Raw genomic sequence first — 13,106 nt, forward strand, 5'->3', positions numbered from 1 at the left:
GGATTATCTTTTAATAAATTTGGAAATTCATATTTTGTAGGTCAATTGAGAAAAAAAATTTTTTTTATCTATTTCACAGACTATATTCAATTCTTTCGTAAACTGATCGTGTTAATTATTGAAGCAGACTTGTTTTCTTTAACTTTTGGGACTGATCATATGTTCATTCCCCTTTTTGGCCTCCCACAAAATTTATCAAAAACGTCAAAGCCAGAAAATAATCAGTGTCTCGTATCTGCCGAAATAGATAAGAAGGTAGTTCATTCATCAATGTTACAAGTTCATTCATGGGGTCACTCAACGTGTTCATTTGCTTGGAGTGACTCCAACTCGTCACAACGGTCTGTCCATGTTACCTTAGCGTGCCTCGTCACGAGTTCCTATCAAAGAAGACCTTAACTTAACTCTCACCTTTGATGTGATCACAGCAACAAGCTCTGGAATGTTTGCTATTGTGGCAGGTCACCTTACATTCGTCAACAAACAAACCACAAACAACGCAAATCTTGGAGATGCAATAAGATCTATTATCAATGACAGAAAACAATGTTGCCCTCTTTTATTGTTTACGGAATTAGTAACGTGACAAATTTAACACTGATTTTTATGAGGGATCTGAGGACATTTAAGGAAAGCCTTAGCCTATTGCAGGCTTGTTTTGAACAGTCGTATTGTCTGTTTGTAAAGAGGACCTGGAGCTTGTTGTATCAGAGCATTGTCCCCAGCTTACTCATGATGCACTCAACTGAGCATATATGTACAGGTTACAGGGATTCTCTGATCAGACTTCACCAACATGAGGGTCTTCATCATTGCCGTTATTGCTGTCTCTGTTCAGCTGACTGCCTCTCAAGGTAAAGAGTACAAACCATAGAGTTCAGGTTGAACGTTTCGATTAATTACTGCTTTTCGCAAATCGATGTTATATGTGTGAATGTTTATTGTGTGGCGATATATATGCATATCATATTGCCATGTTTGATTTTCATATTTATTTCTATGCATAACGAGTGACAAAACACTGTCCACAAGACTGTATGCCAAGGGGATGACTTCAACTTTCCAACAGTCAACGTTCCCTTCATGTCGAGCAATATTCCAGCAGCTCCAACTTTTGAGATAAAATAGAGCATGCTCTTTCTACCAAGAATTCAAAGAGCGTCATGTGACTCTAGCTCAGAAGTTGTTTAATCAAGGTTACAACATTTAAGGCCTCAGTTAAGCTTTCAAAATGTTTTATGGTAGACATGTGGAGGACATATCCAAATTTGACGCATCAGTGACAGAAATGATGTCCGATGCAATTCCTTATTTTGACTTGTACCACATGTTCCCGTGTTGTTTCCAACTGGTTTGCCTTTGCATGTCCGGTTGGGCAGATATGCTCACCTCTTCGCGAACACCTGGTATCATCACTATTTGATAATGGTAAAATAATTCACACATGCTCATAATTAATATAGTCGAAATCGTATTTAACAGAGATTTCTTTTGAATATGGAAATGGTTTTGTCGCTTTTATGTACAATTCGAACCAATTATCTCGAGAGCAAACTATATATCCTCACGATGTGGCCTTTTTTGGTATTTACTATATTATTTTATGCCTCTGTTACGGTTGACTTTCGCAATAAGTAATACATGTTATATCTTGTTTGACGACGCTATGAGCAGTGTTTCAATAACATCATGTCTTGTCAGCTTAATGTGGGAGGATAGTCCGAAGTGATGCAGGTCTTAGATGTTTAGATGTTTACAATATTTGTCAAAACCAAAACGTCTGGTTTAATAATTACACGAACCCAAGATTAGCGCATCCTGACATGAAGGAGGTGCACAACAAATTGCGGCTCATCGGCCATCCGTGCCTCCTTGTTCCTTGAGTGAAACCACTCACGTGGATCTATGTTACTTTGTTCTTATCTTTTCTCATGTTATTACTAGAGCGGTCGGGTAGCCTAGTGGTTAAAGTGTTCTCACGTCACGCCGAAGACCCGGGTTCGATTCCCCACATGGGTACAATGTGTGAAGCCCATTTCTGGTGTACCCCGCCGTGATATTGCTGGAATATTGCTAAAAGCAGACGTGAGTGAAAAACTCACTCTCAGTTTTATTTAATCCTAAATAGTTATAAACTGTCGTACTGAGTGTGTGTGTTTATCAATGATCAAGAAAACGTGTTCGATAACGTGCCATTTCGCAATCAACATTGTCATTGATTTGCGAGACTCAAAACCCACTTTGGTTTTAAAATTTGTAATTGGTGTAGATGGGTGAACGAGACAACATGATTAACCGATCTAATGTGATGATAAATTTCTCCTCCACTCTTTTGAGACAAGAAATTGACATCTTAGTTGTGGAAATTTCATCTTTGGAAATAGGATCAAATTCATATGATCTTATACGTTTAAGACTTGACTTCGATATAGTTTTGCGTTAATTGAGGTATATTCATAAAGTCAGTGTGCATATCAGTTTTTAAACATCAACTCATACAAGTAAATTAGTCCACAATAATAATTTATGTTATATACTGTAGACAACGATACGAAATCAGAGAGCCCAGTCAACTCTATCGACAGTAGTACATTAATAGGCGTGGACAACCTTTTCACGTGTATGGAAACACAACCGCAAAAGGAATTCTGTGTAAAATATGTTATTTTTTCAAATATATATACTTTCTCCTTTGTACATACCTGTCACAGAGAATTTAGTTGGTATTTGAGTTATGACTGTAGACAACAAGTATCAATCGGATATGCCTCTCTGTTGTAGGTGGAAGCGGTGAATCCTGCAAACACGGTGTGATTCCACAACCTGATGGCTCGTGCAAATGTCCACTGAATCTGTCCGGCGATTTATGTCAGACACAGGGTTAGTGAGGGAGTCAGTTCGTTGTCATCGTTCTCGGAACATATGCGAGATAAGACCAGGAACTGGTTCCAAATTAATAATAAAACTGGATTTTTTTATAATAATGAAACTTGTTGATCAACGTGAAGTCAAGCAACACGAACCTCATTCACGATCGTGTCGTAGTGTGATAGTGATTACCTTGCTTGTCTCTATGATTGACAGGTCGCTGTGACATAGCATGTATATTGCTGACTCAGCTGCCTGTTCCCACAATGTCCTATTTATTTTTATTTGTTTGTTGTTTAAAGCCGTACTCAGCAATATCCCATCAATATGACGGTTATCTGGAAATAATCGAGTATAGAAGAGACAATCCAGTGATTGACATCATGAGCATCGGTCTACGCAATTGCGATTCGATGACATGCATCAATCAAGTCAGCGAGTCTGACCACCCGATCCCGTTAGTCGCCTCTTACGACAAGCATAGTCGCCTCTAACGACAAGCATGGGTTGCTGAAGACCTATTCTACCCCGGAGTTTCTGATATGAATGTGAAAATATAGGTCGCCAGCTGCTTGGGTCGTTGTTTGCAATATCCATCACTGGCTTATCTGGTTCAGACTCGATTATATACAGGTCTCCGTTATACAGCTGGAATATAGCTAAGTTCGGCGTAAAACAACACTCATTTCTTGGTTCACTTATTGTTCTTACTACTTCAGAATGTCCTGCGTCTGACCGTGTGTTCTGTCCACTGTTCGGTGTTGGGTTCTGTGCGTCTGTGGAATTGTTCAACCACTCACTGTGTCCCGTCATGTGCGGGAATTGTCCTCCAAGTAAGTACCGTGTACTCCTCTGTGTCCCGCCAACTCAAATGGTTACGATAATTCCTCCCCTATGCCAACGGGTGATATGTTTCTACAATGGGGAGAACATGTTAGGTTGTTGACAATGTCATATGTTGACAAACACTATCGTGTATTGTTTGTAAACGTCATTTGTTCGTTTGACGATCAAGTTCACATACATTACTGTGTAACAGTTTCAAAACAATGTTCACAATGACGCAACAATGAATTGATCGAAACAGTGCGTCCTGACTTCTTAGTAACTCTAGTAGCTGTTGCTAGTTACTAAGATGTATCGCGTTTACCAAGTACATCAGCGGCAGACCTAGTATGTGCAGCACTTACTTCTATTTACTACTTTTCCTTTTCCTTTGACGATACAGAGTGCAACAAGGTATGTGAGAACGGAGGCACACAGGATAGTCTCCCTTGTACCTGTGGCTGCCCTGTGGGATACACAGGCGACCTGTGCGAGACGCGAGGTATGTTGCGTGTCCAGCAGTCGTTCCCGACTGTCAAGCAACCCACGTATATTCCTTTTCCTGTTTCACTACTCTCTTGAAAGAAAACTAGAACTAAACATAATAACTATATGTAGTAAGCGTTTGGAAATTATTTAGGTGTTACTTTTCTTGTAAATATATGAATATTTGTAACGAAGATTTTTTAAATAAGGTACAATAACATTAAAGTTGTGTAATGGGTTTGTCACATATATCCAAACAATATTGATGAAGTAGTAATAAAATTTGTGAATTATTTAGTGATAAATATGTCTTTCTGCAAATGATAACCATTAGAATTATCTCAAACACATACTGTGCATGTGGGTCATATATTTGTGAAAACATTGCATACTAATCTGCATTGTGTTGTGTACAGCAATATAGTAGCATCTTCTAGTATTACCAGAAAACATGACGTTTTGGAGTTCAGTAACATATTTACATCAACTCAAATGTTAGTTTACAAAATCCGTATTTCTTTGTCGGAATTGTTTTATACAGCGTTAACAAGGTGTATGATCTTGCAAGCTATGATACAGTGCCGTGCTATGTATTGTGACCCTGTATGTAAGATATGATACAGTGCCGTGCTATGTATTGTGACCCTGTATGTAAGATATGATACAGTGCCGTGCTATGTATTGTGACCCTGTATGTAAGATCTGATACAGTGCCGTGCTATGTATTGTGACCCTGTATGTAAGACAGGATACAGTGCCGTGCTATGTATTGTGACCCTATATGTAAGACAGGATACAGTGTCGTGCTATGTATTGTGACCCTGTATGTAAGATATGATACAGTGCCGTGCTATGTATTGTGACCCTGTATGTAAGGCAGGATACAGTGCCGTGCTATGTATTGTGACCCTGTATGTATGACAGGATACAGTGTCGTGCTATGTATTGTGACCCTGTATGTAAGATATGATACAGTGCCGTGCTATGTATTGTGACCCTGTATGTAAGACAGGATACAGTGCCGTGCTATGTATTGTGACCCTGTATGTAAGACAGGATACAGTGCGTGCTATGTATTGTGACCCTGTATGTAAGGCAGGATACAGTGCCGTGCTATATGTTGTGACCCTGTATGTAAGACAGGATACAGTGCCGTGCTATGTATTGTGACCCTGTATGTAAGATGTGATACAGTGCCGTGCTATGTATTGTGACCCTGTATGTAAGGCAGGATACAGTGCCGTGCTATGTATTGTGACCCTGTATGTAAGACAGGATACAGTGCGTGCTATGTATTGTGACCCTGTATGTAAGACAGGATACAGTGCCGTGCTATGTATTGTGACCCTATATGTAAGACAGGATACAGTGCCGTGCTATGTATTGTGACCCTGTATGTAAGGCAGGATACAGTGCCGTGCTATGTACTGTGACCCTATATGTAAGACAGGATACAGTGCGTGCTATGTATTGTGACCCTGTATGTAAGATCTGATACAGTGCCGTGCTATGCACTGTGACCCTATATGTAAGACAGGATACAGTGCGTGCTATGTATTGTGACCCTGTATGTAAGACAGGATACAGTGCCGTGCTACGTATTGTGACCCTATATGTAAGACAGGATACAGTGCCGTGCTACGTATTGTGATCCTGTGTGTAAGATCTGATACAGTGCCGTGTTATGTATTGTGACCCTGTATGTAAGATCTGATACAGTGCCGTGTTAAGTATTGTGATCCTGTGTGTAAGATCTGATACAGTGCCGTGCTATGTATTGTGACCCTGTATGTAAGGCAGGATACAGTGCCGTGCTACGTATTGTGATCCTGTGTGTAAGATCTGATACAGTGTCGTGCTATGTATTGTGACCCTGTATGTAAGGCAGGATACAGTGCCGTGCTATGGATTGTGATCCTGTGTGTAAGATCTGATACAGTGTCGTGCTATGTATTGTGACCCTATATGTTAGACAGGATACAGTGCGTGCTATGTATTGTGACCCTGTATGTAAGGCAGGATACAGTGCCGTGCTATGTACTGTGACCCTGTATGTAAGACAGGATACAGTGCCGTGCTATGTATTGTGACCCTGTATGTAAGATCTGATACAGTGCCGTGCTATGCACTGTGACCCTATATGTAAGGCAGGATACAGTGCCGTGCTATGTATTGTGACCCTGCATGTAAGACAAGATACAGTGCCGTGCTATGTATTGTGATCCTGTGTGTAAGATCTGATACAGTGCCGTGTTATGTATTGTGACCCTGTATGTAAGACAGGATACAGTGCCGTGCTACGTATTGTGATCCTGTGTGTAAGATCTGATACAGTGCCGTGCTATGTATTGTGACCCTGTATGTAAGACAGGATATAGTGCCGTGCTATGTATTGTGATCCTGTGTGTAAGATATGATACAGTGCCGTGCTATGTATTGTGACCCTGTATGTAAGATCTGATACAGTGCCGTGCTATGTATTGTGACCCTGTATGTAAGACAGGATACAGTACCGTGTTATGTATTGTGACCCTGTATGTAAGACAGGATACAGTGTCGTGCTATGTATTGTGACCCTGTATGTAAGATATGATACAGTGCCGTGTTATGTATTGTGACCCTGTATGTAAGATCTGATACAGTGCCGTGCTATGTATTGTGACCCTGTATGTAAGACAGGGTACAGTGCCGTGCTATGTATTGTGACCCTGTATGTAAGACAGGATACAGTGTCGTGCTATGTATTGTGACCCTGTATGTAAGACAGGATACAGTGCCGTGTTATGTATTGTGACCCTGTATGTAAGACAGGATACAGTGCCGTGTTATGTATTGTGACCCTGTATGTAAGATCTGATACAGTGCCGTGCTATGTATTGTGACCCTGTATGTAAGATCTGATATAGTGCCGTGCTATGTATTGTGACCCTGTATGTAAGATCTGATATAGTGCCGTGCTATGTATTGTGACCCTTTATGTAAGATCTGATGCAGTGCCGTGCTATGTATTGTGATCCTGTATGTAAGACAGGATACAGTGCCGCGCTATGTATTGTGACCCTCTATGTAAGATCTGATACAGTGCCGTGCTATGTATTGTGACCTTTTATGCTTGTAGTGCCAGACTGCAGGCATGTGACGTGTCGCAATGGCGGCGTGGTTGACCCGGTCACCTGTGAGTGCCTCTGTCTCCATCCAGGACTCTACACAGGGACACGCTGTGAGCAGAGTAAGAGGCTTCAGCTCAACACCCATGCAGTATTCATGTTAACCCATGTATTATTTATGTTAACACCCATGCAGTATTCATGTTAACCCCATGTATTATTTATGATAACACCCTTGCATATTTCATGTAAACACCAATGAATTATTCATATATGCACCTCCGCATTATTCACGTTAACACCCACGCATTATTCATGGTAAAATTCAGGTATTACTAATATTAACACCCATGCAATATTTATGTTAACACCCATGCATTATTTATGTTACCAGCCATGCTTGATTCATGTTAACAACCATGCATTATATTTAAGTTAATACGCATGCTTTATTAATGATATACGTTTTCAAATTTGCGAGTGAATTTTTCAGTGTTTACATTTCCAGATTTCGCAGATTTGACACCAAATGCATGTAATGTTATTGGACATTGTAAATACAAAACGGTATGGATACGAACCCGTACCGTCTGTATCTGTGTGTACACACAAGACTGTGAGGTTAAGGTCACTAGTTGTGTCCACTCGTATGTTATTTTGTAGCTTCTTGTATCACCTTGAGCTTTCGCTATATTTATATAATTATTTGAAGCAGATTAAAAATATTGTTTTCCGGCGATGTATTATACAACCCTATTCGTGATCAGGTGGAGAGGAAATGAACTTTGTTCTGCTTGGCTTCAGCAAATTGTAGCATGGTCGTCGACCCTCCTGGCTGTGTGGCATCTCTCGCGAATTGCTTGTGTGGTGACCGGGTCCTGTCTACTGTGTGTCCGGTCCTGTGTGGTGTGTGCGCTCCCAGTGAGTACGCTCGCTCGTGTGGTCATGTCTTTTTTATTTTTGGTAATGTTGCCTGAACAATTGATCCAGTGTCGTTAAACCCCAAGTCACTGGAAATATAAATGGCATAAATGGGATAAAAATATACCCGACCCCTACCTCGCATAACTTGTATGTACCCTTGATTGCATATGTTAAGTGGAAGCTACTGTGGTTTGGTTTGTTTGTTGTTTAACGCCGCACTCAGCAATATTTCACCTATATGACGGCGGTCTGTAAATTATCGAGTGTGGACCAGACAATCCCGTGATTGACATCATGAGCATCGATCCACGCAATTGTTTCGATGACATTCATCAACCAAGTCGGTGAGCCTGACCACCCGATCCCGTTAGTCGCCTCTTACGGCAAGCATAGTCGCCTTTTACGGCAAGCATGGGTTGCTGAAGACCTATTCTACCCCGGATCTTCATTGTCTCTTCTACATTAAGCTGAGTTGCGGTGATCATGTGAAAGAACCGCCAAACTGGCGTAAAACACTCACTCGCTGAATTACTGGTTGTAGATACGATTTGTCAGCATGTCATACTATACGTTTTGTATATAGATATAATGGTGTGGCTGGTTACCTTATACCCTCTGTGAATCAGCTTAGCTTATGCCGTTACACGTCCATTCTTCTCCGCAGGATGTGAGAAGGCGTGTCACAATGGCGGAACTCTACAGGATGACGCCTGTCAGTGCGCATGTCCAAGAGGCTACACGGGGGAGTTTTGTGAAGAAAGGCGTATGTCTCTTTAGTCATGACAAATAAGGTCCTTGTGTCCGATATTCGTTATTTCCGTACTGAGGAAGCTACAGACCTGTAGTACATTTATAAGTAGTACGTTCACAGTAGTAGAGTCTATAACATTATTTTCCTATGTCTCATCGCATGATAAATACACATTAAATTCTTTCGTAAAAGTAAACAATTCAAGTTGCTCGGATTGTGAATTTACAGAAATTGGATTGACATAGCAATATTTTGGGATATACTTAATCCTTTAATACAGAATAAAATGGACGTATAAAATTAAACAATGGACTTCTTTTAGAAGATATTATGATGATTATGGAAGTGGTTTTATAGATTTATCATCATTCTTTAACGTCCTACCTCTTGTTCAGTGTGTGGTGCTCCCTGTGAGAATGGCGGGACGATGGACGTGGCCTCCTGTAGGTGTTCTTGCCCTGTGGTGTGGTCCGGCACCCGGTGTCAAGGTAGGTGGTGAACACCGTCCCACCCTACAGAGGGGAGCCTGTTTCAGGCTACGTTTTCTGTAAGGTGTTTTGTTTTTCAAATATGCACTTGACTGCGTAACATGTTTGGTGGGCATGAAAATTCGTTCAGAATAAAAAATACTAGCACTTTGTCACCCCGAATTTCATGTACCTCGAGGGATAGGCACAAACGTATTATGTTACGTTGGCCAGATCAATGTATTTTGTTCTTTGACGGACGGGCCTTTCCTTCCTTTTACACAACCTTAAATGAAAACGACCAAGTTTCATTGAAAACCACTGTGATGTTGTTGTTGTTGCAATGTTGTTTTCCTGTGTCTTTCTTCTGAATATCTTCTTCATTCAATTCCTCCAGTCCCCCTGTGCCTGTCTCCACCGGCTGTAGCGAACGCTGACGTGTTAGTTGTGGACAAGATGGCGGTTTACACGTGCAGGGCGGGGTCGGTGAGCACGGCGGGGAGTGTACATAACTCAACATGTGGTGTTGACGGGACCTGGACACCCACGAACTTTGCATGCACTGATGGTATGTCCTTGTTTATTACAGTGTATTGGATTACCGTTACTATTCAATGACAATGGACCGCCCTCCGTTGTCTAGCGGTAGAGTGTCCGCCCGGAGAGCGGAAGGTTCGGGGTTCGATCCCCTGCCGCGTCATACCAAAAGACGTTAAAAGATGACACTCGTTGGTACTCTGTCTGGTGCTCGGCATTAAGAGGCTAAAGCAAGGAATAGTCGGCTCGGGGTCAGTGGCTGAGTGGGTATTCATGTTAAACTGCTAGCACTAGTCCGGACTAGTACAAGCAGCCACACGCACACGTGCGGCGTTAAACAACAAGCAAAAAACAACACATACTATGTAAGGTTTTGCGTTTTCAGTAACCAGCTGCTTCTTGACGAGAAACGGCGTCCGGGTTTATCACGGAACACTATCTACGACCAACCGTGGCCTGACGTGTCAAAGCTGGACCTCTCAGTCTCCGAACAGGCACCGCTATAGGGACCTTCACTTCAACAACCTGGGCGAGACAGCTGCCCTGGCCGGAAACTACTGCCGGGACCCCTCTGGGGGAGGTGTGCGTCCCTCGGGCCGACTGTGGTGCTACAACGGGGGATCGAGACGCCCGAGGTGGGACTGGTGTGACGATGTCCCCCAATGTTAATTACTCTGGCACAATAACGAGTCGAGACGCCCGAGTGACGATGTTCCCCAATGTTAATTACTCTGGTACAATAACGAGTCGAGACGCCCGAGTGACGATGGTCCCCAATGTTAATTACTCTGGTACAATAACGAGTCGAGATGCCCGAGTGACGAAGTTCCCCAATGTTAATTACTCTGGCGCAGTAACTGATCTTAACTTGATCTACATTGTATATTATATGTTGTATATATATATATACTCTTGTACCACCGTTGGTGGTTTTTCAGAGAAATAAAACTGAACTGAACTGAACTGAACTGTTAATTACTCTGTCGCAGTAACAGGATGTCGAGACGCCCGAGTGACAATGTCCCGAGTGCTAATTACTGTGGCGCAATAACGGGGGTCGAGGCGCCCGAGTGATGGTGGTCCCCAATGTTAATTACCCTGGGGCTACTCATTAATTAATTGAGCAACAAATGTTGAAGTTTTGTTTGAGCGATGTATGATAAAGTAATTCAGAATAAATACCATATACTTATATATCAACTTCCCATGTCTACAGACCCGTGAAGATCCGGGGTAGAATAGGTCTTCAGCAACCCATGCTTGCGGTAAAAGGCGACTATGCTGGTCGTAAGAGGTCGACTAACGGGATCGGGTGATCAGGCTCGCTGACTTGGTTGAAGCATGTCATCGTTCCCAATTTCGTGGAACGATGCTCATGATATCAATCACTGGATTGTCTGGTTCAGACTCGATTATTTACATACCGCTGTCATATAGCTGGAATATTGCTGAGTGCGGCGTAAAACAACAAACCAACCAACCCATGTCTACAACACGTGTCTCTCGACAGTAATATGTTCTCTTCGAACAACAGTACACATAACGGAGGCGAAATGAGTGTGGTACCAACGTTCATTTGGTACCAGCGTATCCCCGACTGACCAATAACAGATTGATTATTTATGTACTTCCGCATTCCACTCCCATCTCTCCCTTGTACAAGGCGGTGGTAACTGTAACACTATTTTACACATATAAATGAAACGTTTCTCTCGACCCTATGAACAGATACAAGAGACCTATTTCAAACACAGGACAGTTTCATGGTATGTTTATACATAAGGCTCTCTTAGATGATGGAGGTGTTTGCTCGCCTATAGTACTTCTTGCCGTCAACTCCATAGTTAAATATACTTAGCATAGCCAACCACAGAGGTAGACATGAGTCTTTGGAACCCGATGCTCGATGCCGAAAAGAGGCGCTGGGCCTCTCGGACCCGCCTTCATATTTATACTGGGAGTCAATCAGTCCACTTCATACCATGTTATTACCTGTGCAAATTTATTAACTAAACACCCGGGCAAAAGAAAGTATGCACCTATATTGGATGGTGGTTAAAATGGATCAAACAAAAAATGTTATTCGATGGTGATGTATTTGATACGAGTATCACGGGTCTATATATCAATGTTTCGGTGACTGTGTTCTGTTCCGTCTAGTAATGTCTCAATAACGTTTGTAACGTTTTGGTCAAATCCAGTTTCAAGTTTGTACTTTCGTTTGGCCACTGTTAATATTATCTGTAGAAGTATATTCTCGATCAAACACTAGTGTTTGTTGTCATTGACTACATGTCAATATCTGTATTAGATCTGTTCTCGTTTCATTTCTAAATCAGATTAATCACATTTTTATTCTACTATCACATAAAGTTAATTATTATTTGAACAGATTTCGAGATATATGTTCATTCTGACGGTTGTGTAATATCGTTTTGATAATTACTTAACTATTAGTAATATGTACGTTTGTATTTACTGTAAACGGCAAACTGTTCATATATATGTGACATGGATCTAAAATAGTTGGGGATAGTTTTTAGTATTATTTAAAAGATCAACTCATTTTTTAATTAAACATGTCCGACATTAGCGACACTGTGACCATTTTTATGATAATATGTAATGCGTACTTTTAAATTGCTTTTATCTAACCTGACTAACGCTCTACCCCCAGCGGCTGTGGTTGGAGCCTTGTCCGTCACGCTGAAGGTACGGGTTGGATTAGCACATGTGAAACGCATTTCTCGTGTCGCCCACCTTGATATTGCTGTAATTGCTTAAAGCTTCTTGAAACCCAACCCACTCACTCACTCTACCAACAATATTGCTTTGTATTTTGGTACCGCGATTGTCCATATTGGGCGATTGCAATACTTCAATGACTAGTAAGAATACCCATATAATAATACAGCACCATGTCGCCCTACAGTATTGATAGTATGATCAACATAGTTTAGACACCATGAAGATCCGGGTTAGAATTGGTCTTCAACAACCCATTTTGGCCGTTAGAGACGGCTTACGGGATCGGGGGGTCAGGCTCGCTGACGTGGACGATGCATTGTCATCGTTTCCAAATTGTGTAATTCGATGCTCATGGTGTCAATCACTGGATTGTCTCTTCTGAGCTTGATTATT

The 13,106-nt window shown here is 41.6% G+C and overlaps 1 protein-coding gene across 1 annotated transcript; it reads left to right on the forward strand.

Annotated features, from left to right (window-relative positions):
• The first annotated feature begins 796 nt into the window (after positions 1–796).
• LOC124118157 (neurogenic locus notch homolog protein 1-like) lies at positions 797–10,820 on the forward strand. Its single transcript, XM_046480267.2, has 10 exons — positions 797–854; positions 2,782–2,880; positions 3,588–3,701; positions 4,097–4,195; positions 7,298–7,408; positions 8,091–8,207; positions 8,875–8,973; positions 9,357–9,449; positions 9,826–9,996; positions 10,351–10,820. Exons 1-10 carry the CDS (start codon positions 797–799, stop codon positions 10,632–10,634), a joined length of 1,245 nt encoding a protein of 414 aa, XP_046336223.2. The 3' UTR covers positions 10,635–10,820.
• Positions 10,821–13,106: the final 2,286 nt, after the last annotated feature.

This window comes from Haliotis rufescens, unplaced genomic scaffold (genome assembly GCF_023055435.1).
Source record: "Haliotis rufescens isolate VD_foot unplaced genomic scaffold, xgHalRufe1.0.p SCAF_13, whole genome shotgun sequence".
Taxonomy (NCBI): domain Eukaryota; kingdom Metazoa; phylum Mollusca; class Gastropoda; order Lepetellida; family Haliotidae; genus Haliotis; species Haliotis rufescens.

Bases quoted from the DNA above. Each gene is read 5' to 3' on its own strand.
- LOC124118157 (XM_046480267.2), top strand. From the start codon at position 797: ATGAGGGTCTTCATCATTGCCGTTATTGCTGTCTCTGTTCAGCTGACT. The intron at 4,196-7,297 runs GTATGTTGCGTG...TTATGCTTGTAG, and splicing joins CGACCTGTGCGAGACGCGAG to TGCCAGACTGCAGGCATGTG. The intron at 8,974-9,356 runs GTATGTCTCTTT...CCTCTTGTTCAG, and splicing joins GGAGTTTTGTGAAGAAAGGC to TGTGTGGTGCTCCCTGTGAG.